Source organism: Meleagris gallopavo, chromosome 12 (assembly GCF_905368555.1).
Source record: "Meleagris gallopavo chromosome 12, MGAL_WU_HG_1.1, whole genome shotgun sequence".
NCBI lineage: Eukaryota > Metazoa > Chordata > Aves > Galliformes > Phasianidae > Meleagris > Meleagris gallopavo.
The window spans coordinates 9,786,936-9,814,483 of record NC_139415.1 but is presented as its reverse complement, the minus strand read 5'-3'; the positions used below and the strand labels follow the sequence as shown (position 1 = coordinate 9,814,483).

At 45.3% G+C, this 27,548-nt stretch overlaps 1 protein-coding gene across 3 annotated transcripts; it reads left to right on the top strand.

The window, feature by feature from the left end:
* Positions 1-308: 308 nt before the first annotated feature.
* On the top strand, positions 309-27,548 carry SHC4 (SHC adaptor protein 4). Of its 3 annotated transcripts, none has more exons than XM_085233710.1 (13): positions 310-494; positions 1,063-1,665; positions 7,317-7,387; positions 13,105-13,168; positions 14,002-14,121; positions 15,691-15,744; positions 18,466-18,517; positions 19,060-19,186; positions 21,077-21,254; positions 22,302-22,362; positions 23,677-23,856; positions 25,363-25,616; positions 26,322-27,548. In XM_085233710.1, the coding sequence occupies exons 1-13, from the start codon at positions 396-398 to the stop codon at positions 26,475-26,477; spliced, it is 2,019 nt and encodes a 672-aa protein (XP_085089836.1). In that variant the 5' UTR covers positions 310-395; the 3' UTR covers positions 26,478-27,548. The 3 variants fall into 3 exon arrangements, with proteins under 3 accessions (XP_085089837.1, XP_085089836.1, XP_085089838.1); XM_085233712.1 differs by having other exon boundaries at positions 359-723; XM_085233711.1 differs by lacking the exon at positions 15,691-15,744 and having other exon boundaries at positions 309-494.

Below are 27,548 nucleotides of genomic sequence, written 5' to 3'. Positions count from 1 at the left end.
TTTTCCTTCCAAACGTCCCCTCCCGCCCTACCCCTGAAGGGGGGTTCTTTCGCCCTTCTCGTCGGCCTCAGGGCAGCACCGTCCGGAGGCCCTCAGCCCTCAAGTGAGGGCTGCAGGTGCAGCGCTGCTCCCAAAGGCCTCACCGCCCCGAGCCCCGCGCACGGAGCGGAGCAACGGAAGCAACGGGAGCAACGGCAGCGTTCCGCGCGCCGCAGGAGATGCGGAGTCCCGTCGCGGCCCCACCGCGCTCTCGCCCCGCGCCCCCCCGCACTCGCGCGCTGAGGGCGCGTGAGCCGGCGGCGGGCGGCGATTGGCTGCCGGGAGCACCCCGGGGGCCGCCGGGCCGCGGCCGCCCGCCGAGCGCCATTCACGGCGCTGCCCGCCTGCACGCGCCGATGCTCATTCACAAAAAAAAAAAAACTTCATTCATAAAAGGCGGCGGCGCCCGGGGCTCGGCGTGGCGGGAGCGGCTCGGGCGCTGCTGCGTGCCGAGGGTACGGCGTGCGCGGGGCTGCACCGAGCCCGCGGCGGTCCGGCGCTGAAGGATTTTGGAGCAAGAATTGGCGAGCCCGAGGCTGAGAGCTGCTGCGGGCAGGGAGGGTTCTGCTTTACGCGTGTGAGGGCAGGAGCGGTGCGGCGCGGGGCTGCTGCTTCCCCGCGGGGGCAGCTGAGGATGACGGCACCGAGAGCCGCGCACCTGGCGGAGCTCGGGATGCTCTGGAGGTGCGGCTGAGCGCGGGGCTCGCCTGCTGCGCTCTGCTCTGCTCTGCTCTGCCCGGATCGCGCTCGGGCTGTCGCTGCGGCCGGGACCTGGCGGTGACATCCCGGCCGTGAGCGCCCGGTGCGCAGCCCCAGGGGGGACAGGGGCTCGGGTGGCACTACTGGGCGTGGGCTGCCGCTGCCCGTGGGACTGCACGGAGAATGCCGGCCGGCCGTGCGGCTGGAAGCCTCCCGCATCGAGGAAAATACGCTGCTTGGGAGGGAATCGGCAGAAATCTCTGTCAGGTTTCCGTTTTTAACGTTGTTTGACTTGCCTGCTTTCCGTCTGATTTATCCACAAAGGCGATTTGTGCCCAAGGCTCCGGTTACCGAACTGCCAGGGCTATGAGAGAGCGCGGCCCGCAGAGCCTCAGTGCACACGTCCTGTACGTGGGGCTGCTCCGACACCCGGGGATGCTGCACAGGGCCAAGTACAGCCGCTTCAGGAACGACTCCGTAACGTCTCTGGACGAAGGGCCGCAAAACATCAAAGGTTCCTCCTCCTCCTCCCACCCTTCAGCACCCAGCCTGCTAGCAGAGGACGTCCCGCTGGGTCCGCAGGACACCTGCACCACGCTGTGCGCGCTGATCCCGCGCATGGCCAACATTAAACTCGCCAACCCCTCCGCTCTGCCCAGCCTGAAGAGCTTCTGCCTGGGGAGCAAGGAGGTGCCGAGGACCAAACTGACTGAGTGCGTCACCGTCCCTGGCGGCCCCTCCTCGCCTGAGCTCGGCTGCCTCTCGGCCTCGTACCCTCAGCCCGGCACGGAGGGGCCACACCTGACCCCGAGGCCCGCGGGCGGCTGCGCCGGGCGGGGAGCGGCAGAGGCGGTGGGCAGGCTGGGAGGGAGCCTCGTGCCCAGCGGGGAGAGTGCGGAGGAGCCGGGCACAAGCTACGGTGTGAGGGTGAGTACCGAGCGCGGGGACCGGGTGCTGGCAGAGGGGGCTGCAGGCTGTACTGCCACCTCTGCAGCCTCTGGTCACAGATATACCCTGTGTATCTGCTGTTTAATGATGGATGTAGGGCTGTGCTGAGAGCCCGAGGGAGTTAAAAGGAGCACAGCTATCCCCAGAGATAGACAACATCAATTGCCATAGAGTCTGTCCTTAGGCTCTTGGAGGAGCACAGCTGAGCTGAGCTGAGCTGCGCTGCAAATGAGGTCACTCTGAAATGTGTCTTGGAGGGGAAGGACTGTGGCAAGGTCCCGTCCCTCCCAGCGGCTCTGGTGCCAGGCAGGTGCTGGCTCACACTGTGACATCTGTCAGTGCTGGGCCCAGTATTGGCCCTGCAACCACTTCTGCATGGTGCAGGGTGCCGAGGCTGCCCTCCACTTGTGCTGCTGGGCTGCACTCACTGCTCTGGGCACAGAGAGCGCTGCCTGTTTCTCCAGAGGACACCCCACCACAGCTGCTCCAGGTGTTTCTCACACTGTGCTGTCACTGTTGGTGCTGGCTGCTGTCAGCAGTTGCTGGATGAGAGGACCGTGCTGCTGGGTGAGTCCCCGGGTTCAGGGCTTTGCTTCTTCCACCCATGTCACACTCCGGAGCTTTCTTGTTTTCCATTTTTCCTCTCTGGATGTTTTACTTCTGTGCCCAGACTTTGCCAGTTGGAAAGCCAATGGCCATTGCTTCCTTCTCCATACTCTGAACCTCTGGCATTGCACATCAGAGAGGAGAAGAACAAAATGGGGCTGTGGCTGTGCTCACCCTTCCCAAGCAGGCCAGCTACTGTGGGTGAAGTCTTGGCTGTGGGAGCTGTGGGGTGGGCATCAGTCAGGTCATCAGCTGTGGAAATGGAAATCAGAGTGCAGTCATCTTCATTTGTCTTGTTAAAGGCAGCAGTAGGAGGGAGCTAGTACTGGGTGGGGTTCTCTGAGCTACCCTTGTGCTTGTCCTCTTGTGCTTGGCTTCCTGTAAGGCCCAGTGCTGATGTGGGCATTTGGTACTTCAGCACCAGTGGTGGCTCACTGGGTTAATGGGCACACAGGTGGTACACAGCATGACACCACACTGCCTGCTGGGGCTCCCAGTGCTGGTGGGTAGTGTGCTGGTGTTGTGATGTCACGGTGCATGGCCTGTGGCTCCTGCCTGTTGTATGGTGTCAGTCACAGCCAAGGCTCTGAGGTCTCTGCAGGGCTGCGAATGCCCCTTGATAGGGGGATTTCCCAGGTCCTGTATGGGCTCGTGGGCAGAGGCAGTGATGTGTTACCTGCTAGGAGCCACGCAGACCAGAAAGGAAAAGGAGAAGCAAAACCAAGGCCCAGCGTGACAGGAAGGTCCAGAGAAGTGGTGAAGGGGCTGTCCCCTTCTGCTGCTCCCCAGGTTGCTGTTCCAGGATGTTTTCCTGCTATGGAGGTCAGGCTGTTTCACAGGGAAACATCTTTGAAGGGCTGAGTGTTAGGGGCCTCCCAGCACAACAGGGAGATGTCCTTCTGCAGCTTTGTTGCTGTAGGAGCCTTAGGGCTGCAGGAGCACCGCTGAGACACATCCTGATGTGCTGTGTCCAAACCCGATGGCTTTTTGACCAAGTATTTCAGAAAGACAGTAATTGCTGGAGTGATAAGAAGCTTTACATCAAAAGTGGTCACCCGTAAATTGGAAGGAGGCAGAAATTGTCTGTCAGATGTTGCTTCAAGAGGTGCCAGCAGTGGGATTCCCTGTGTGCCCTGTGGTGTGACTGCAGCTGTGCATAGCAGCTGGAGGTGCCAGATGTGTCTCACATCACCTGGACTGCGCAAGATGCTGTGCCCCCTACCTGCCTGCTCCTCCAGCTTGCCTGTGTGAATACCAAAGAGCCCAAATAGCAATACTGAAGCAGGAGCCTGAACAGAGCTTATCCCTGTACCACTATCTTTAAGAGCAGAATGAGGGCCCGGCTGTTCTTGCACTTCTCTGGCAGGAAGGAGATCAGCTCTGGTGGTTCATGGCTGCAGAGCCACAGCTGTGAGGGTGAGCAGGGCTCATCCCACAGCTGTCACCGCCTCTGCTTTAGGGCAGTGGTTCTCTGTGGGCTACTCACGTGTGCTACAGCTGCAGGTGCTGCATTGGGTTCTCTTTGAACCAAATCTGCCACAGCCCTTGTCCTTGTGCAGTGGTGTGGGATGGGCTTCTCAGATCAAAACTGAAAAGAAAGGGAAAGTGTGGATGTGTATATGTTTGTGTGTATACACTCATTGAAAATGTGTTTGTGTGCATATGTCTGTATATATATACATACATACATAAAATTAGGAGCTTTTCCCTGTTTGTTTTTTTTCTCAACACTTGTTTAATCATAGAATAGCCTGGGTTGAAAAGGACCATGATGACCATCTAGTTTCAACCCCTGTGCTATGCACAGGGCCGCCAACCATCAGACCAGGCTGCCCAGAGCCACATCCAGCCTGGCCTTGAATGCCTTCAGGGATGGGGCATTAAAAATTGAAAACTCACAAATGAAAGGGTCAAACACTCCCTGGAAATTTTCTATTTAGCAAAAGCCAGACTGCTTTCCAGGCTGTTCTGCCTGTAGCTCTCATGCCCTGCCGTGGTGTGTGGGTGCCACGTGCTCATGGCTGCTGCATGTGTGCGCTGCTTTCCCCTCCCGGCCCCATCCATCGAGGTGTTATTCACAGCAATCAAAGCAGAGCTCCCCGCTTCCCACCTGGCAGCCCCGGAGGAAAGAGGGGTGGGAGGCTCAGAAATCTTTTTCCCTTACTTCAAAAGTGCCTTATTAAAGCAAGTGCTGGGAAAATTAAGTGCTTGGATGAGAGAAGGATTCCTGCCACCGTCATTTGCACATAATACTGCTGCTCATGATTTTTTAAATTTTTTAAATTTTATTTACTTATTTATTTATTTTCCCAGGTAGCTGTAATGTTTTTAGGGAATCTGAGCAGCATCTAATGTGCCTTTGGTTAGAGGCTGTGTAGCAGCAGCATTGCTTCTACTAGGAAATCCTGCATCCTTTGTTCGATGGCTATGGGGTCTGTAGGAGCTGCCCTTGGCTTATGCATGAATTAATGCCTGTTAACTAATAAGTCAGATCGTGAGGCTGCAGCTGTATTGTTTAATTAGGAGCTCCACGAGCTGTATCGCTGCTGCTGGTGAATCACTGGCTGTCATTGAAGCTGGAGCAACTCACTGTGTTGTGGGAAGGAATGCAATGAGATGTGGGGCTGTGTTAGAGGGTGCCTCAAAAGCTTATTCACGCGAGCCCTGCTGGGTGCATTCACATCTCCTCCCACGCAGCCCCTCATCCTGTCTGCAGTCACTCTCCATCATCTCTTGCAGAGAGATGTGAAAAGATGTGCATCTTCAGTAAGCAGCCTTCTCTCCCAGCCCCGGCAGCATGGGGGAGCAGAATCCATACCCAGCTCTCCCTCCCCTTTGGATGCTGTGGGATGGAGCTCCCACAGGACAGCCGCTCCCCATCCTGCTGCAGGGAGATGGGGGCACGGTTTGGCATGGGTCAGTGCTACAGGAACTGGGCAAGACATCTGTGGGTTCAGCATCCACCCTCATCAGTGAGGTCAGGTCCTTAGCAGCTGGCTCTGTTCTGCGCTGGCGTTTTCTTGAATGGAGGGGTTAATCATCCTGGTGTAATTTTCACTTATTTTTTTCTTCCTTGGAGATATCTTTTGTTTTCTCTACCAGGCTTCCAGCATCCCATTGTCCCTTCTGAGTGGGCAGTTGTCCCTGGGCTTCTTCCCAGCTCTGTGACCTCGATGTCCTCCTCCCCAACCCCACTGCTTCCCCCTGCCCAGGGATGTGAGGGTTCAGCCTTACTGACTGTGCTCATTCAGATAAAATAAATGAGGGATGCTGTGAGGTGCCGTGTTAATGCACTTCCTTACTAAGGCTTTTAAAGAAAGGAAGAAGGAAAAAAAAAAAAAAGGCCTTTTGTGAATCATTGATAAGTTCAGCTTCACTCAGGGTCACTTATGCAAAAACCTAATATTGATTTTTCATCTTTGCTTAGAGCAGCTTCCCACGCATCTGCTCAGGATGCAGCAGGGACTCGCTTATCAGCGCATGACTCACCTCCTCCTCTAAATCTTGCTGTTCTCAAGGATCGAGGGGCATCCCGCCAGCTCACAGGATGCTTGACCTTATCCTGCAGGACCAGAGGTCTCTGCCGTGCTGTGAACTGAGACTTGAGGCATATCTTCCACGTTTGCTTTGTTCCCGTTAAGCAGGAATATCTTTAACAAGTAAGATAGCTCTCAGAGTCCTTTACAAAGTCATTAAATGTTCATTAGAGAAGCAGTTCTGCAAACCCTTCAGATTCTTATTGATGTCCTTCCAGGGCTCTGACCTAATTCTGGAGTTCTCCCAAGGGTTGCATTGCTATTTGGAAAGAAACCAAAACAGGGATATAATACCATTGTTGTGGAATCCCTGCTTGACTGCGTGCACACGTTCTCTTTTTAACACAGTCATTTCTGGAGGTCTCTAAAGCTGGAACAGACACCTTCACTTACCTCTGAGCACTGCAGGAGAATCCATACACAGACAGGCCGGTGCCTTTCTCTGCACACAGTGCTGCTTCTGTCTGTGAAAAACAAGAGGACAGGGCATGCAGCCCCTGCCTAGGGCTCTCTGTGATGGATCCCAGAGGCTGTGACTCCATGCAGGAGGGCTCAGTGGGGCCGGGCTGTTGCAGGATGCTCCGTTCCCAGGTGACTGTTGCAGTGTCAAACAGGGGATGCCAGCTGGGAAGCACAGACCTGCATTTGAATAGTGGAGGGATGGCTATCAGCAGAAATGATAAAGGACTGAGTAAAATGTTTTGGAGAGAAGCAAGTGGCTAGAGTTAGCCTGGTGCACTTCATCGAGATGAAAATGTTCCATAGGTTTGTGCAAAATGTCAGAGGGTTCTTTGTGGTCACAGATCATCCAAGTCGTGATGTTTCTGAAAATTTGTCCTACCCAAATCCCAAATAAGTATAGAAAAAGTCCTCAGCTGTGCCCCATGCAACAGAAAGGTGGGACTCAGCCTCTAATTTAAAGCAGTCGCTTTGTGGTGCAGCTCTTAAAGAGCTGTTGCTAAGAGCTTGAATTGCAACTCTGCCTCCTCCATCTTCTGCAGAGGTTGGTTATTTGTCATCAGACCTGCAGCAGCAGGGGGCCGGTGGTTTTCCTCATGCCTGATAATGCCTCCCACTGCTCCAAAGGGCCCTGAGTGCAGCGGTCCTGCAGATGTCCTCTGCACATGGGGGAATTTCTCTGCGGCATCGATGCGTTCCTCCCGGCTCAGTGGCACAAGTTAATCAGTGACAATGAGCAGAATTAGGAAAGAGGAAGGGTTGGATTTTGTGTCCCCAGAGGGCTTCATCTCTTTTTTGTGCAGTGTTGTTGAAGTTGCTGGTATCTTCCTTGCTGTTCTGTACACTTTTCAGTAAACCTTGATCTATTTAGGAAGCTGCTTTAGAACGGCTGATTTGATTTGCCACATACATTGTAGTTCTGCATAAGTTCAGTGGACTGAAACCACACTTGCTTTCCTTTCTGACCTCCTCTCAGCTGTTCTGCAGGTATTAACGTAGCCATCCTTTGTCTCTCTTTGTTCTCCACAGTACATGGGCTGTATTGAAGTGCTGCAGTCAATGAGGTCCCTGGACTTTGGCACACGAACACAAGTCACCAGGTAGGCACTGCTGAATGGGAATTCAGCACAAGAAAGAAAAGCCTGAGCTCTGATTTCTGTATAAAGCCACTGCTGCATGCCAAACCCTCAGACTCTTTTGAATAGAAGTTTGCATGGTTTGCTTTGCTTTTTCCCAAGCGATGACTTGAATTATGTGGTCATTACAATAGGCTGTTTCCATTGTGAAACTGATTGTTTCAGCCACAGACCAAATGTATTGCCCAGCCCTTGTTTTGGATGCAGAGAGAATCCCCCTGCAGTCACAGCATGGTACAGGCACACCTGGTGCTTGGTACTGGCAGCTGGGCCAGGAGCCTGGGCTCACCTGGGGCACGAGGTGAACATGCAGGCTGTGCCACAGCCGTGCTGCTGCTGCTCTGGCCAAGGCACAGCCTGGGCGCTCCAGGCATCTCTTCTGCTGCCTTCTCCCTGCTTCACACCTGATGCAAGGTGCCGTGAGTCTCTCCATCTAGTGAGGTCGTCTCACAATTGATTGTTGGCATGTCCAGAAGAGAACAACCCCGCTTCATTTTTACCTTTAGTCTTGGCCTGTATGCAGAGTCCCTGTGTCTATGAGGAAGCACGAGTGCTTTTCCAAATGGGCTGCTGGAATGCACCCGTGGTCCTGCAGCAGAGCTCCCTGCTCCTCGGCCCCAAGTGCTCTTTGCAGAGAATTTTTGCCCAGCTGTGTCCATGTTCCCTCCTCCTCAGCCTTTTTTCTCTGGCTTGGCTCATGCTGAGGATGCCAGAAGTGTGGTTTAGGGTTCCTGTGGCTGCCCGGCTCTTCTTCCTGCTGGCAGATGATTTACAGATGCTCTTTTGCTTCTTCAAGTGCTCATATCAAAGAGTCAGGAGGCAGGAAAGGTGTATGATGAGATAAGTGTTAAACATCTACCTGTTGTCTCCCAGACTTATCAGCTAACAGGAAGAATCTGCACAACTTGACTCCTTAAATGCTTATATACTGCACTCTAAAGCAGTCAGATTTGTTTTAGATTCAAAGTCAGCAGTTGTTTACATTTAGTCAGCACAAGCACAGTTCCTGCATGTGTATATGAAGTGCCTGAGATACAAATATAGTTCCACTCCCCTGCCTAATTGTTTACCAACGCAAAGGAGAAACACAGTAGACTTTGCTCAGAGAAATCAGTTTGGTAGATTCAGACACATGTATTGTGTTCTTCAACAGCACCAGCCAAGAAGTGAGGTTACCTCCCATTTGCAAGGCTGGGTCTGTGCACGTTGCTACACTGACAAACAGAGCTTTGGTCAGACTATCTGGAAAATACTGAATATGAATTATTATCTAAAGAGAATTTGCCAACTTAAATTTGGCCCAAATGGTCAGGTTTTGTTAACCAGAGCTATGTGAGAACTTAACAATGGAAATAGTTCCACCACCAAAAAAAAACCCCATGGCACTGCTGACCTTGGGAGACTCTTTTGTGTATGAGAAATTCAAAACTTAAGCTGCTTGCAGACTGCCTGTTGAAGGGCTGTGTGCATGCTAACTTTAAAGTTCGGTCGATTACATCCTGACTGGATAACAATAACTCTGATTATTCTCCCATTGTTCTCCCAGGCGTCACTTTATGGATGCCCTCCACAACACAACAGTCAAGGAGTTATTTGAAATGATTCCATTTTAATAATCTGTGTTATTTTTATGGGGGATAAAAACATATTTTTACTCTGATGACATTTCACTAAACAAAGAGTCATGCTCTGTTTGGAAGTGATGTGGAAGGAAGGTCAGTTTAAGAAAGTCCCTTCTCCCTTCTGCACCAGTTGCAGTACACCATGGATCATTTGCATTCTGATGAAGGAGTGGGACTGGAGCCCCTGTGCTGTGGAGATGTCCTCCATCCCATGTCTGCCCAGAACCCAGCATGCCCTCCCCTTGCCAGGTCCCTTCAGCTCTTTTTCTCTTTCCCACCTCCCACTTATGTTAAATCAAGCTCAATGCATGTATGGGAAAAGGGATTCTGTGTCCCAGGTCCGGGCAATAGCTCTCCAACTTGGGAATGGCCAGGCAGCATGGCTGGGGCGAGGGGCATTGCAAAGGGCTGGTGGGGTGGCTGCTTGAAGAAAGCTGACTTTGTTTGGAAGATTAATTTCAACTTTGTTGAGACACACAATCCCTTTCTGTTCGATGGTGTAGGCAGAGCCCTCGATGCTTAAAAGCAGATTTCCAGCAGCATGCTTGCTCGCTTACATCAGCCCCTTGCTCTTCTTTTGCTCTCATTTGGGGAAACAATCAACAAAGTGTCTCTCTGTCAGCACCAGTGCCTCCTCCGTGGCAGGACTTACTGCAGAGGTGCAGCCCTAGAGGACAAAATCTGGGTCTGAGTGTACTGCTGAGATGATCTAAATGCTCACAGGTGCCAAAAGGGGGCTGTCTTTGTCACCTCTCATTGCCCACCTTGCTGCTGGCTGCTGAGCCACCACAATTTCCTTCTGCCCTCCCTGCAGCACTGGCTGGCTGCACGGGGCTCCACAGCTCAGCCCCACAGGTGTGCAGCTCACCAGCACAGGAGCTGACCCAAATCTCTCCCATTCACTATGGAAACAAAAATTGTGTCGGCTGCCAGTGGTCAGTGTGTGTAATTGCATGGACACTGCAGGACTGGCAGGCAGGGACCTCACTTCAAATGGCAGAAGTTGAGAGTGTTGAGGGGCAAGATTTTCTTTGCCTTAAACTAAACCGATTTAAATTCTCATGGCTTTCCTCACTTAGTTCTGGGGCTCCCAGAGGTGAGAGGAGCTGCCGCAAAGTTCGCCAGTGGAGTTATCTCAGTCAGTGTGATTTAAAGGAAAACAAACCAAAGTGCTTTGCCTTGGGATGTGTGACAAGGAGAGAAAGGAATAACAGCAACATGATTGGAATAACAAGGCCGCATCTGCTGCTGCTGCCTCTGATTGGCAAATGGAAAATGGAGAAGCAAATCCCAGAAGCCACAGAGCTGCACGTTCATCCATAGGTTAACTGTGAGACCTACAAAGGTATTTGCTGTCTGGTAGATCTAGAAGACTTGCCCAAGCAAGTGATTGACAGTGAATGGCTGTAAGAATGAATTAAGAGCGTGTTTCCAGGAAGAAGGCATGGATACAGTAAATCCAATTTCAGTTTATCATGGATATTTCCAGAGTTTCTTTTCTTCCTAGTATATAGTGCAGGTTCCAGACCTGGTCCACCTGTCCCATGGAAGTGACTGAAAATTAGAGATGTTCATTCTATCAGCAAGGTGTTATCAAATGCCTGCTTTTCACGCCTTTAAAATAATATATGAGAAGGTCTGTTAAGTCATCTGGAAAACCGTCTGATGATATGAAGCAAGGAACAGCTGTGAGAAGATGATTTCCCTTAGGAAAGAGAGGAAATAGAAAGTTAATTAGAAATGATTTGCCTATTTTTTGTTCCTGTTTGTTGAACAATTGCATAGCAGTGGGGTGAACTGGGCAGTCACAAGATGTGCTTGTACCAGAATGGGATCTGCTGCTGACAGCTTTGTCTGCAACTGAGTATTCCATATAGGATGCTTGAAGTGTTTGGGAACTCTTTTGTCACCACAATAGAACACTTCCCTGTTTTTCTAGTTTGTTCAGTTTCTGGTTTTCTTTCTAGGTAGCGCTAGACTTGAAGGCTCCAGGTAGCCTTAATGTCTTGTCTCTGATTTTAATTTCCTTTAATATTGAATGAGGAGATGGGCTTTCATTTTCCAAATAGATCACTGGAATCTGCAAGATCATCCTGCAGGATGCCATTCCTGTTTCAGTTAGTTTTGCCCTTTCTACCATCAAAATAATATCACCAAGCTAAACAAGAGAGATGTCAGGATTTCACTTCATATTTTCAGTTGTGTAGTGGAAAGTGCTTTGTCTTAAAAAAATAAAAAAGGAGGCTGTGCTGAAAAGGTTGCATTTGTAAACTGAATCTGATCTATCTCATGCAGTCCACTATGATGCTGCTCTTCTTCCCGGCTGGTTTTAACTCAGATTGCTGTTGTTGACACTTGGCAGGCTCCAGGTTTCATTTCTCAGGACCTTCTCTGGCAGGAAGCCTCTTTTTAACATCAGTGCTGTCCAGTGCTTTAGGTACAGGTGCTGGCAGCCCACCTGCTCCAGCCATCCTGCAGCATGGGGCCTATCTGGCCCACTGCCTGCCAGCCTGGCTCAGTGTCTCCAGGACATCCTGCAGGGATAGCACATGGAAAACTTGCCCCAGCAACACCTGTGATTGCTGGGTTATTGAGATAAGACTGTCAGGTCAGATCCTGGAATCCGTGGCATGCTGCAGCAGAGCTGACCTTCCCTCATCTCCAGGATGTCCAGGAATGTTAAGGAAATGCTGAGCACACCCCAGCCACCATTTTTCCACTGGCTTCAAAACAATGACTGTAAGTTAGGGAAAAGTCAATGGCTGCCAATAGATTTTTTCCCGGCTGCTGTGCTAACTGCCCTCAGGACACTGCTCTGTTTGTGGGAAGCATCACCTGGCTGACATACATCAGAACTTGCTTTGTTGAAGCCTGGAAAAGAGATGCATCTTGTAACAGTTAGATTCAGTGAGAAATATAGCTATCTTTGATACAGCCTATCAATGCATTCTACCTTACATTTCTGCTTTCCGAGGTGAGAAACTCCTATAGAGGTTACTGAGTGGCTGGGATACGACACCTGATTTGGGAAATACCTGCTAGAGGTGAGCTAGGACCTCTGATTTGCAAAAATGTCGAGAAGCTGAACCTCCTAACCTCCCCTCTGAGCTGTGGCATTACAAAGCACTACAAACAGAACCCCTTGCCTAAGAGAAGCAGCTTTGCAATCCAGCTTCGGCTGAGCAAACCGTGCACCTTGAAAAGGGGGAGGAGGTCTGTGCAGCATTCCCAGAGAAAAACCTCCTGCCCAGAGGGATACAGAACTGCTGGCAGTGACACTCAAAGCATTTTCTTTGCTGTGTGCGTAGCTATCTAACCCATGGTTTGGCCAAGAATGTCACAGCTTGGCAAAGAGACACGCTCTGCACAGCCCAGGTATCAAATGGTGGAAGAACTGTCACGCCTAGCAAGGGCAGTGCTGGGAAATGTTAAATCATAACTACCAAACAGTGTAGGCTGGGCAGCAAGAATGTTTTTGTGATATAAAAGTGTGGGAAATTGGCTGAACTGCAGGAGAAACATCGCTTCTGTGATTTCTTTCTTTTCTTCTTTTTTTTTTTTTTTTTAAAGACAACCCCCCTCCTCCCCCCCCCCCCCCCCCCCCGAACACCAGAAAGCCCGTAAGGGCACCCAGCTGGGTACACTCAGCACACCCCTGCTGCTCTAACGAAGATGGATTAAGGCAGGTAGAAATGCTGCCTGCCAGCCTTCCTGAGAGAAAGGACTCGAAGGCACGAGGTCCTTTGAGTTTCATTGTGGTTAGCTGGTTTTATTTATTTATTTAGGAACAAAGAATTGTCATTAGGTGACACTCGTATATTTTATGAAGAAAAGGAATGAATCCAAAGCAGACTGGTGAATTATTGTGTTTCATTAAATAGGTTTTTTCTTTTTAACGCTGGGAGGGAGAAAGAAGGAAAAACAACTATGAAAGACTTTCCAGAAGATTTAAGTGTTTCTAAGTGGAATTACAGCAATAAATCATGAAGTTGCTGGCCCCCTTACAGCTGATGCATGTTAAATGATCCAACAGCTCATGCTGTGTTTTTCTGTTTGTAGGGAAGCAATAAGCCGACTGTGTGAAGCCGTATCAGGTACAAATGGAGCGATAAAAAAGCGGAAGGTAAGTAGTGCTTCAGCTGAACAATTGCTCTTCTGTATCTGCTTCTGATAAGCTGGATACATGATTCCCCAACCAGGTTCAGTCCGTGCTGGAGTTAGTGAGCATTAATTCACCTGAGCGTCTGCAGAGCTTAGCCTGCTGTGTTCTGGGGGCAGGGCTGTGCAAGACCTTCCTCTCCCCAGGGTTAAAGCTCTGCTCCTATCAACCTCTACAGTGCTCAGCGGTTTCTAAGTTTTAAGGTAAAGTGTAGGAGGCCTTTTGGATAATGAAAGGGAGCTCATTCATCAGAAGGCTACCTGATGGTTATTTGTATTGCAAATAAGGAGAAAGGCAGTGTTGAATGGGCCTGTCATTTGTTTAACGGCTGGCATGCAGAGAGGGGCAGTGGAAGTGGCTGCTGTGGGGCAGCGTTGAGGGGAAGATATTGGTTTCCTTCAGTAAGTGTGGAGCTCAGAGTGAGCAAACACACTCCTGAAGAATGAATACATGAAAAAATTTCCTGATTTACTGAGAAACACTTCAACCTCAGGAAATGAAGCAGCATTCACTGGGAAAATTAGTTGTTCTGAACTCCTTAGCTAGCTATAACACGTAACTTTCCGAGATTTTGTTTCTTTAACACTTGTTTTCCCCATTATTGATGTAAAAGGCATTTATACAAGTGTGATTCAAAGCTGATGTTTGTCAGAAGGTCTATTTGTCATAATCAAGCCGTTATCCTTGTTCCCATTACATTCTCAATAAGGTGCTGTAAAATTCTACTTGACTCTGATATACTTCTGCTGCTAGCCAAGCCAGCTGACAATGTCTTTCTTTTGTTTCTGTGTTTAAAGCCTCCAGTTAAGTTTCTGTCTTCCGTACTTGGCAAAAGTAACCTTCAGTTTTCTGGCGTGAACATAAAGCTGACCATTTCAACAAACAGCCTCACACTGATTAACACTGACACGCAGCAGGTAGGCTACATGTAAACCAGGGTCTTTCTATCCTTGCTACCATATTCTCCTCTTTTTCCGACATCTGAAAGATATGCAGGGTGCTTGAGCAGAAAGCAGCACCCAGTGTCTTCCCATGCACACCCGTTAAAGCCGACTTTTAAAACGAGAGCCTTTTGATATAATTCACGATGTGACACATGCCCTTTTTGTTCTTGGTGGTGTCTTTTGTATCCAGGGATCTCTAAGCACTTGGCAAAGTGTTTCTCTCTTTGTCACTCTCTGTACAGTGCCTAATAAACAAGGTGCTAATCTTGACTAGGGTTTCTGACAGTCCTAGAGTAAAATAATAATAATAATAATAAAAATATATATTTATAAATAATGAGTTAGAGCTTAGCTTTGCTGTTGTTCAAAGCTACATTACAGCTGGGTAATATATGTGCATCACCAGTTATACTGTGCAGATTCCCTGGACTCTGTTAGGGCACAGTCCTGGGAGTCTGCTCTGAAACTGGAATGCGTTCCTTTGGCAGATGAGTTTGGGAGCTTTGTGCTCCCACCAAATTCCTCCTTCAGCTCCAGCATAGTCTGCCAGGCCAGCAGTGGGTTTCCTTACAAGCTGCAGCAGGGGAGCAGCAGGGAGGTAGTTCCAGCTCACTGGCTCTGAGGACCTGTTGCACTGACTTGATGCTGTCCTGAGCGCTGGGAAGCTCCTGTGGCTTTCCTGGGCTGGGAGGGCCTATGGCTTGAGATCTCCCTTCCTTTCAGCTACAGCAAGCAGCTCCCTATATTGGAGGAAGCTTTGGGAGCTGGCAGCTGAAGTCTGGCCCTCTCAGCTCTTCCTTTTCAGATACAGGACTAAAATCTGGACAGACAGGTCTCTTTCTAAGTGCACTGACGTGTCCTGTTAGCATGCACGCAGGTGTTCAGAGGACTGTCTTGAAATTCTTCCTAGGTCTTTCATTACTAGGCCTTTCAAGCTGAAAGTCCTGTTTGTTCCATTCCTGCACTGCCACCATGTTTCATTGTATTCCCACTTGCATAATCTTTTGCACTTGATTTTATAATAAAAAACAGCCTGTCTCCAGAGATGAGGGAGTGTTTTAAACAAAGTTTGTGCTTGATCTGGCTAGCAAAATTCCTACCACGTAACAGTGCGGTGCTAGTGCTGGGAGAGAAGATGGTCTGAGCATCAGTGGGCACTGTTTGTTTGTAAAAATGCCACTGTTATATACACCGTGCATTTAAATAAGACTACTGGTCATTTTGAACTGAATTAATTTCTCAAGAATTTATAAGTGCATTTAGTATCTTCCATTATTCTCCTATGAACCTCTCATGTAGGCAGCTTTGTACTCACTAGGTTAGAAATGCTGTCTGAACTCATTCTGAAAACCTTTTCAGGATCTAGATATTATCAAACATGAACGGATAGTCTCCAAAAATATTCCTATTTTTAGCTTCTTCCTTCACAAATGATATACCCATGTGTTTATTAATAGATGGGGTTGTCATGAACTGAATTGCTTGCTCTGCTGTTTTCTAAATGCACGTGAGCATGTTTAACTAATTTGTCATGCTTTTCAGATTATTGCCAACCATCACATGCAGTCCATCTCATTTGCTTCTGGAGGTGACCCAGTAAGTATTGGTTTGTAAGACTTCTGCAGGTATAATGAAATTATTATGAGAATAGAAATACCTGCAAATACTTTACTTCATTTCTTCTTATCTGCAAGCACTAACAGAGTATGCCATGCTTCTGCATCATGACCAGGAGTCTAAAATAGATAGGGGGTCTGGGAGAGGAGTCTTTGAATAGAGGTTCAGTGGGGATTTGATAGCTAGGTAGAGTTATTGTTCCCACTGCCCATCAGTGAGACTAGGTCACTCACAAGACCACAGACTTGGGGACCTGAAAATAAGAATATATGGGAATTGCATCAGTTCTGAGGTCCCTGTAATCCAATGCCATGTTACAGAAGAGATCAGCATCAGCCTCTCTAAATTTTAGATGAATTTCAAGATAAACAAAGCTCCTATAAGATGGACATGACATTATTTTTCTTGCAGATGTGGGGTTTTCTCCCACTGTAATAGTTATGAACTCACTGATGTTATCATGCAAGAAGTTTTCTTTCCTCTTCCAAATCTTTCATTGAAATTATTGTGAGGAATTTGTCATTCATAAACATGTCCTATTCCCTTCTCCAGTGTCAGCAAGTTCCCAGCGTTCTGAATTTCACACTCTGTGTGTTATGAAAACTGTATTTTTTTAATCAGTTTGGAATTTTCTGCCTTTCAGTTTTGATAAATGTCTCCTTGTTCTTGTGTTACGAAACAAAGGAGTGGAAGCCAGATCTAGCTTTGACTGGAAAATGACAGATCTGCCTCTTTGGATTTAGGACCAGGCAAGGGAAAATAGCTGAGAATCAGCCCTGTGTGATGGGTGGAGAGCCATGGGTTGATGTAAGGAGCCCAGCTGCTTGGGGAGGTTTTGCCCAAGCTGCTGAGAGCAGAAGCTTCCTGGAGCTGGGGAGGGATGCAGGGATGGAACATGTGTGCAGGCTCTGTGCTGCCAGTCCTGCGCCCAGCAGGGAGGCATCGCGTGGAGCTGGTGCCAAAGAATCAGATCCTTAAGGATCCCGTTAACAACCAAGGCATTTTGAGAAGTCTGACTTTCACCATGAGGTGCTCATGCTATCCTAACACACTGCACTGTGTAATACAGTCCTTCGGCTTTGCAGACCCTTCCTGATAGCTCCAAGTGCTGCTGCTCTGTCGTGCTGAGCATCACAAAGCTTCATTTTGAATTCCAGTTTTCTTAATAGTTAATTTTTATATATATATATATATATATATATCCTTGAACCGTCCTGTCTCTGAAGTATGTACCATGCCTTGGTACAAATATGCTGGCTGTCTTAAGTCTGTCTTTATATAACATCTCAGCATAATTCAGGCAGGGATACATTTCCAGCTTTATTTTCCATAGGACGTGTCTCTCCAACTGTCCCTACTTTCAAGGTCTGAGCACAGTTCTGTGTTGCTCTGCACTGTTAAGGAATGGCAGGATTCTGTTCTGGAGGGGGCTTTATTTTAAAGCAAAGTCATCCACACAGACACTTAAGTGTTGTAAAGGTATAAAAATAGCAGGTACTGCTCCAGTTGCTTCAGTTTTCCAGTTACAGTCAAGACCTAATTTATTTTAAAAGTAAAATATCATAAAATATTTATAAACCTAAAGAAAAACCTGGGAGAAAAAGAAAGGAAATTGTTCTAAGTGCATGAGAAATATTTAGCTTTCTTTGCTTTAATGATATTACCTTGGGAGTTTTTTTTTTTTTTTGAATGATCTAGGACAAGATCTGCTGACCCTAAGACGTGCCTCCTGTGTCATTCATTGTGAATTATTAAATGGTTGTTCTTGTGCATATTGCAAATGGGGCCTCTGTTTCCTGCCAGCTGACTGCATCTTTCCCCGAGAGAGCTGTGCCTTTAAGCTGCCAATTGTGTTTTCCCCATCCCCATAAAGATCCAAAATAACAAAATACATCTTTAATAATTAAAAGAATGTTATTCATTACCTCACCGTTGTTACTATAATGTTGAATTATCAAGCGACTCTTTGCTTTTGCAATATGACTAGAAATGTTAATCTGTCTATTTCAGATCCCATTTCAGTGTCACAAGAAAAAGTGATTATTATTTCGGCACTAGCTGTGAAGAGAATCTGTAACAGACAACTGATTATACTGAGGTTGTCTGATCTCAGCAGTGGCCTTCAGATCCGGAGTAATTTAACCTGATGTTAACCACACTGACATATGCAGCAGTGGTTGCAATGGAATCCCTCTTGCCTTCTGTGATATTTTAAATATCATCTTTTCTCTAAGATGCCTTTGGAAGTCAATCTCAATGCCACAAATGGTGAAAATTCTTACTTGGTCTCTGCAGCCTTTTCACACTTTTTAAGTGTTCCATGGACATCAGTGAGGGATGTTCCAGCTAAAAGATGTGGCTGGAAGTCACGTTGCCCTGATGTATTCGGCACTCTCTGCTGATGAGGCACCAGCTGAGTTTCTTCTCTCTTGCAGAGTATGAAAACACAGTTTACTGGAAACCCAAAGAACATGAAATGGTCTCCTGCATCTATCACAAGAACAAGCATTACTGCACAATTACTGTGTCAGTATCCACCACTGCATCACTGATCTTTCCCTTACCCCCTTGTGCAGCATCTCCACATTTTCTGAAACCTATTTTTAAAGCTAAGAATATCTTTCTGTGTACTAAGTTGCTTTGTGATAAGGTCGTTCGTAATGATAATTTTAAAAACATTTGTTATCTTCTTTCCTGAAGGATACAACAGACTATGTTGCATATGTAGCAAAAGATCCTGTTAATCAGAGAGGTATGGAAGCAATTTTCAAATCATTATGTATGTCTTTACAATTGCTTTATCTGTACCAAGGACTTGCTTGAGTTTTGTGATGACAGTTACTGAGCAGCTCAAGATTCTATACAATTTCTAACTTTGCTGGATGGATAGGGGTGAGAGTTTGCATGCAGGCTGTGGCTCTAAGTTCTTTGTGCCATTAAATGGGGATCTGTATGTCAGACTAAACTTGTGCCAGCTGCTGGCTCTGCACTGGGATAGGATCTTTCCCAGCACAGACAAAAGGGGGTTCTATCTTGCCTGAGGAGGAGATACAGGGGTGTTCTGTGCAGGAACCATAAATGGAGTTTCTTTCATTGAGTTGATATTATGCCTTAAGTGTATTCAGAGCAACATCCTTTGCACGTCAAAAAATCTCAGTCCTAACTAATGCCCTAAGGTTGCCTAGATCGTCTCATGCTCAACTCTTCTGCTGTATAGAATAGAGATTGACTCTTTTTTTTTTTTTTTTTTAATAAAGGACATTTACCTAATTAAAGCAAGGTGTCTCTTTGCAGCATGCCACATACTGGAGTGTCCCAATGGGATGGCACAGGAGGTGATAAACACCATAGGGCAGGCTTTTGAGCTCCGGTTCAAACAGTACCTGAAGAACCCATCCAGCCTGGTGACTTCTAATGAAAGGTCAGCATATTCTCAGTCACTGACTTCACTGACAGTTTTCTTCTCTTCAGTACTTCTCAGAGAACAATTGTACTCCAAAGAATGATCCATAAATAAGATGTTTAGGTGATGCATTCTGGATGTATGCTAATTGTAATACATGCTCTGTGTACATAGAGTAGTAGAGTAACATTAGCTTATTCCAGTGAATGGCACTGTTTCCACTGACATTTGTACAGGTGCTTAGATAAAACTGCTGTATTTCAAGTGATGCAAGGAAATGGAACAAATGTTCAAATTATCCTGTCCTTACTTGGGCAGGGTAAATGAAGTGGAGAAGTTTTGCTCTATAAATATGGTGCACACTGAGCTCAGTCCTGAGCTGTGCCAAGTTTAAGCTCACTGCAGCTGTGGAAAGTCTGTGCTGGGGATGCAAGCAGTTGTAATTCACCTCTCTGCTGTTCTGCTCGTGACCTGGCAGGGACCTGCAGTTCCACCTGCTGTGAGTTGAGTCAGCCTCGTATACTGAAATCAACCCAGCCGCCACCAGCATTTTAAAGTATGAAGTCTTGTCTTCAGCCCATTGCTCAAACTGTGGGACTTAGGTTAATTTTCAGACTACAGTTCCCCATTTCCAGTGCATTGGACGCACAGTTCTTGGTCTGACATATGGCTCTCTCTAAGGAGCCATATTTTTCTTTTAGTGATGCAGAATTTGATTCCTTGCTACCTCTCAGAAACAGGTAAAGCTGAAAAACCACCTAGCTGCTTCCTGAAAACCAGAATCAGTGTGCAGGCACTGTCACTGGTACAGTGCCTGAAACAATGCAGTAAAATTGGTTTTACTCCTTGGCAGCAGTACCACCTCCAGGTTATATTTATTTTGTCATATAGTGTTTTTTGGCATTCACTGCTAATACTCAGTTTTACCCTGGAGACAATAGCCGCAGGAAGAGTCTTTGCTATGAAACTCTGCAAAGTTATGCCAGGAGTAAATCACAGAAAGGAGAAATGGAAGATGCTAATTAAATTCCCTCCTTGAGCTGAAACCGCAGCCAGTCTTGGAGAATGGTCCTCAGACAGAACTCGGATATTGCTGTGTGAATGAGTCACCCACCTCCAACTACTATGAATCACATAATCAAATACTTGCACTGCATATCACATAATCAACTACTTGAACTTTATCTCTTTCCTGCTCGAGGTCTTTTATCCAATTATATTCTTGTTAAACAGAGAAGTAAGATTTGAGATGAGCTTTTTATTTCGGGACCGGAGACAGTACAGGAAGCACCTAGTTATTTTGCAGTGTATCAGCTGTACATCAAGCTATCATCATTCTGTTTTAGCTCAAGAAAAACGTTGGGTACCATCCTTCGTGTCATTCTGTATTCTTCAAGCTGAAACTGAATAGTCGTATTGTTTCTGATTATTAAAATCAGAGTGCATTCCATTTAGGATGACTACATTTTTTTTGTAGCAATGTTTGTTTTTCTGAAACAGTTGCAGGCTTGTCTTCCTAAATGCCACATGAGGTTTTAATTTTCTTTTGTAAGTCGTGTCACCCCCCACTCCTGCCCCCATCCCTAGATTTATATGGTTGAGAAAAGAAGCCAGAAGAATCATTCTTATGGTCGACATTTTGGATACCTTTGTGAACAGCACATTGGCATCCCAGGGATCTGGGCTGTCTAGTGCCAAGACAATCTCCCTGAAGCCTGAACCATGGTGATTTCATTTTTAATTTGGAGAGAATTAAAGTGAACAACTCTGACAGTTGAGGCCCAAACTCCGTTACGACCTTTGTATGGCTGATCTGTGCACTGTGTGATGCATGAACGCTTGGGATGTTTGCCTACACTAGAAAGCAGTCGATAACATCAGTTGCTTTTATTTCCACATTTGTTTCAGTGAGGCAGTGAGTGCTGATGGATCATCTGGGAGTTTACAGGAGAGGGAGGATCATGAATATTACAATGAAATTCCAGGGAAAGAGCCTCCCACTGGTGGAGTATTAGACATGCGAATGAAAGTGCCAACAGACCAAAGGTCTGGCTGTTCTATACAGTGCAAAAAGCAGCACTGCTTGGTAAGTATATCTTCTGATAGAACTATTCACTGCCTGTTATGGGAATGAATAATAAAGTGTTACTGTGGTGTAAAGCACTGGTGTTAACATCAGAACCAGGTTTTGACTATGCTGGGAAAGGTTTTTTTTAGATGAGATTTAATCATGCTTAGTACATAATTGAGTCCCAAAGCACTTTCAGAAGATTAACTGGTTTGTCCTTAGAGTGCTTTTAGGAGATGGAGTAATATCCCCTTGTTAACTTGTTAGCTGTGAGAAGGAAATAGATACAGACCTGAATGGCTTGTCTAAGAGAACATTTACAAAATCTGGGACTTCCTGACTCTCAGTTCTGTGATCCAATAAATATTTCCTCCTGTCCATTATGCTCTGCAACTATACATATGATATTAGCTGATTGCAGTGTATATGCAGCACTAGTTCTGTCTGGAATTTTTGATGAGACTTCATTGATCTGCAGTAGCTACAAAAAATGGTAGGAAAAAAAAAAAAGGCTTTTGCTTGAGGTACTTTCTATGGAATAGAAAACCATTAGGGAGTAAAAACAGCAGAGTTCAGACTTGCTGTACAGACTTCAAAGTCCTCTCTGTTTGTTCCTGGAAACACCAGCATTTCCCCGTTAGTGAAGCAGGCACCATCTTTGCTTACAAGGTGCACGTTCAAACATGCCTCCTGGCAGCTGGTTGGTGTTGCTCAGGAGGCTGCTGTTCCCAGGTGTGGTTTATCTCTGGCGGCAGCTATTCCCAGGCTCTGTCCTGTGCTCCATCCAGTGTTATCTTAAATCCCTGCTGTAGGCCTGGTAGTCTCCACAATCCTGAGTTTGTTTCTACAGCTCTCCAGAGTCACAAGGAATTATCCCGCAACGTGTAATTGCACATGCCTTCTTTCCATGGGGTGAAATATTATCTTAGGAGATGGGAAAGTTTTTTGGTCTTTTTACGAAGAGTTAAGTTACCTGGATCCCAATTAACTGGTGCACAGATGTTATAACATTGTGAGGTTTCTAAGAAACTATTGTATGTGACCATTTTTACAATTTCTTTGCAGACAGGCAGCCCGACATTCATCAACATATATGAAAATTGCCCGGAAGAAAACAAAACCATGGGTATGTGCTCTGTTTTCCTTCACATGCATATGTATGAAGTAATCAAAGCAGGCTGGCTGTAAGGGATGCCCCTTTGCTTTCAATACAGTGTTGAAAAGCAGTCACTGAGGAGGTCACTTCTGGTTTCCTAGACGAAGGGCAGACAAGAAAGCCTTACAGATTTTCAAAAGGGCACTAATCCATTGTCGTGTCTGCTGGCAGAATTACTCATTTTACTTGCCATGATACTGTACAGTAGCTCTCTGTTGTTTAATTCTCTTTCATATGCCTTGAAGAAGGAGGATATTTCTTTGCTTTAACAGTCTCTGAAAATGTCCCTTCCTCCTACAAATACTGAATTTCTGTTCCAGTGGAGTCTGTGGCCTTGATTCCAGTCTGGCTTGTCTGTTTAACTGTGCCCGTCCCTCTCCTTGGGGAGTTTTGTGGCCCGTATATATCAGTTCCACTTTAGAGAAACCTGCTCTCTGGTGCCCCAGGAGATCACCACCCTCCAACTGCTTCTGGCCTTTACTTGCCACAGCTGATGCCCTGAGTGTGTTTCCCCAGCTCATCTCTTCCACTGCTTGGTGACATCCTTCTTGAATACCCACCTGCACTGCTATAAAGAGACAAGTTACACTGCTGAAGGAGGATGGTTCAATTCCTTGTGTTAATTCTGATTTAAGGAAAGGAGAACCAAATGATCCTTGCAACGAGAGGGTGAACAAATAAAAGAATAAATGAATAGATGTCTAACTAAAGTGTTTGCTAAAGAGCAAAAATATGTGTGCTATTTGGCTAGCTGAAGTGGCATTATTTTCATACCCTGCAGGGAATATTCTGTTAACTTGTTTCTAGGCTGGGATTCTAACCTGACAGATGTGGCTTTGGCCCTCCATGCAGTGCCACAAAAGCACTGACTTCCCCATTCTCTCTGCTCCACAAGAATAGCAAGAGAGAATAGTTCAGTTTCCCACAAAGCCTGTGGTACAGAGGGAAAGGAAGGGGCTTTGCAACAAACAATGCATACAGCTTGTGTCTCTGTAGAGTCGTATGTATTAATTTCTTTTCAATCAGCAGGGGATTTAGAGATGACATTAGCAGAAGCAGAACTGAACCAGTGTGGAACATCTTTGAAAATTTCATTCTAACTCTGAATAGCGTACCTTGTGCCATAGGAAAAAACAATTCATCTGCCAATTTTTGTTTTCCTTCCAAATGACTTTCATGGGATATACAAGAACAGCAACATTCATATTTCATTTTTTTGCAATTATTTTAACTTGAGTTTAGAAATAAAAAAAGGCATCTGTGCAGACTATACACTAATTGCAGGTTCTTGTGGTGAAAGATCACAGAAGACAAAGAAAGATGCGACATTACTGAAGTCTGCCTACAGAACAGATCTTTTTGATGATCCATGTTACATCAACACGCAGGCCCTGCAATCTGCAGTCTGTACAGCCCGGGGTACAGCAGCAACGCAGATCCCTGGGAGCCCACTGAGTCACACAAGTAGGTTCTTGTGATACTGCGTCTTCCTAAGCTTTGAAAAGAGGGAACTTGGCAGCCATGTGCAAGGAGAAAGAGTTTGGTTTCCTCATAAGAAATATAGAAAGTGGGGGTGCAGTCCTTCCTAGTGAGTTTTGTTTGTTGTTTTTTTTTGTTGTTGTTGTTTGTTTGTTTCTTAAATTCAAGAGAAAGGGGGTTAAAGGTGAAAAGTACAGACAATGAGTATATGGAATAATCTTCCATCTGCTGTAGTTGATTGGTGACAATGAATAGTATCACATTTTCCTCAGCTGGTAATGAACAAGTTTCTAAGATGCTATGAAACCTTGGGACTGTACTGTGCTCAAGAAAGAGGGCTCTCATGTACACTCATATCTCACCCACTCTAAGCTGGAAATGACCTCAAATGCTTTTGCTTCACAGGCAATAAGCATGGAAGGTCAAAGCAGGAACACAAGGACTGCCTTTTCTCAGTTCTTGCACAAGTGATCTGACCGCTGAATCTCATCCAATAGCATCTAAAGCAGATTGTTTGATCAGTACTATCTATTAAATGCATGACCAATTAAGTCTTGATTTAAAGACTGCAAGAGGTGGATATCCATTAGGTGGCTATGTAGTTGCTGCTGATTATCCTCATTATTGGAAATACTTTATTTAATCACATCTTATAGTTTCCTACTGAGTGTTTTCTCTGTCAGTGTTGGCTCCACGGACAAGCGAGGGGGCTGAGGGTTGGATCATATCCACTGTAAAGGAAATTTGTAACCATTGAGACATTTCTAACTCAGGCATGTATTATACTCTAAAAGGAACTGACTGTATCCTGAGGACCCTGGAGTTGCACAATTTCATTGAAGAAGTGGTATCCTTTTTATTTTCCTTAGAAAAATGTTGCTTGTGAATCATTTGCAGTCTGATTGGCTATATCCCAAACCACCCAGTTTTGTTAGTACATTCAGTAATTGTTCGTTTTTTTCACAGCAGATGCATCATGCTGTAATCCTTCTGGCTACATTGGCTATGTTGTCTTACATTCCTGCGCATAGCTGGAGCCACTCAACATGATTCTCCCAATGAGCCGTAACAACCTCTTCAGAGCTTGTTAAGAAAGAAGGAAAGACTAGATCTTAAAGGCTAAAAAGAACAGATTGATTTTTTTATTTTTTTTTTTTAACAGGGAAGATTTGACTTCTTTAACCAAAGAAATACAAAACCAAAACAGTAGAGCATCAGAAAAATGCATGTTTTCCAAACCATGTTGCCTAGCAACCCAATGTTTATCCATCTAAGATATGGGAGGAGATCATATGGTAATTTTACTGAATGTGCTTGAGGATTGTGAGCATTCATGTTTGAATACTGTTGCAGTCTGCAAGGTTGGTCTGATCACAGCTTCAGGACTGAATCATTAGAATTTTTTAAAAGCTATAGAAATAGTCTCTCTCTTCCTTTTAGGATAAAGTTCTAGGAGAAGTGTTCAGTATGTTCCCTTTCATTTCATTTCAGAGTTACCAGAAACTGTGCAGCAGAGTGCCACGAGCAACACAGCTGGTCTCTGTGTTCTGCCACAAATAAAACAACAGCTAAGGAATGAAGATTGTTACCATGGCAAATTAAACAGGAAAGCAGCAGAAAGCCTCTTAGTCAACGATGGGGATTTTTTGGTGCGAGAGAGCACAACATCACCTGGTCAGTATGTCCTCAGTGGACTTCAGGGAGGGCAAGCAAAGCATCTTCTCTTGGTGGATCCCGAGGGCAAGGTATGAACATTTCATGTATGAAAACCTGAGAGCTGCTCAGCTATTTCACTGCAAAATGCTTTCTTAGACATGGAATTGAACTGATTCCCTTCAAGTTAATTTAAATTGAGCCAGTGGGTGACTTCAGTAGCTTTTAAAGTTCAAGAACTTATAAGCACTGAAGCACCATGGAAATAGAAGTGAGGTACTTAAATATTGTTGTAGTCCAGGTGCTGATAATTAGTGTGCGCACTTAATGTATTCTTTGAGTCGTCAGTATATTGCTGGAAAAATAACCCTAACATTAAATAATGAAGTTGGTTAGTAATGTACTTCTAGGTACAGAAAATGTAGAGCTGGCTTGATGTCAGCTGAATTCTACTTGTTTCTGCTTGGAGCTAAAAGAGCACTGTTAAGTGAAAATCCTCAAATGAGACATAAATCAAAAAATAAATTCTTAGTAGGAGTTAGGGAAACATGTCTCTTTCCTGTGGAGGAAAAAAAAAAAGGTTTATTTTGTTCCCTTTAGCAGAATCAGCCTAGATCTATACATTCAGTCTCTTGATAAGTCAAAGGATAGGCCTGAATTGCTGTCTACAGCCTAATGATGCTGCTCCATTGACTTCAGTGGCTTAAATGCATTTTGACTTTAATGGAATAGGCTCGCATCCAACCACTTATAAGCACAGTATAAACTTAAATACAATCTTTTGCTTCTTTCATCAGGTGAGAACCAAAGACCATATATTTGATAGTGTGGGTCATCTTATTCAATATCACATGGAAAATAATTTGCCAATCATCTCTTCTGGAAGTGAAGTGAGCTTGAAGCAGCCTGTAAGGAAAGAGAGTAATATGGGACACTTGCATTATCACAAATAATCTGTTGGATCTCACAAACCCCAAGACAATTTGTATCTGGAAACTTCACTGACTATTATAAAACTTCATATTACGAAGACAATTCAAAAAGAATAGACTGCACTTTCTACTGCTGTTCCAGAAGATATCCTTTGTGTGTGTGTATATATGAATATATGTATATGTGTATATCTATGTAGATCTATAGAGATCAATAAGCATAGTTATATAGATATATATAATCTTAACAAAATTACACCTTCAGAGTGTGAGATTCATTTGGGAGAGGATATTTTAGACATGCACAAATGTCACTTTCAAGGTCATACCGAATCAGTAACTATTTAAAAGCACAATCAAACCTCTACACGTAAAAGCTCACTTGAATGAACTACTGGAACATTAGTACGTGCCTTTTAGGATAGAGTTATTGGAAACCAATATTATTTATACTGAATTAGTTTTGGATGGTTAAACAAACATGTCTAACCTTTTCACTATTTGCCAAAACAAATGCAATTTGAATATTACTAAAATATCATCTGCTTTCGATAGACACTAACAATCTCATTTTGCTTGTAACAGCACTTTACTAGCAAGTAATGTTTGAAATGAATGGAGTTCACAATACAAAAAGATTGTATGGTTTCTTGATTATTTTTTATCACTGTTTGACAACTCAAAGACTGAGATTATGCAATATTTACAAAGTTGATATTGATATGTGTAATATAATTTTGGAATAGAACTTACTAAGGGGCAAGCATGCTAGATCCTAATATTTTTGTCTTGCATAAAATTTTACTATTATTACCAATTAATACCGGAGTCATCTCTTTTTAAAGGTAGGCTAAATATATTTTCATTGATTAATTAGTTGTTTACAAACTAGAAAAGCTGAACAAAACTAATGATACATTTTGAGAGAAAACTATTTAGAAGACTGTTTGAACTTTGCATGTGCCCTTATTCAGTATTCTTTCCAAAACAATATATGATTTTCCCTTTATTCGTGTAGAGTCCAATTGTTCCTAAAGTCTTTTAAAGGAAACGTATCTATTGTTTGATCACAATAAATAATCTAAATACAAA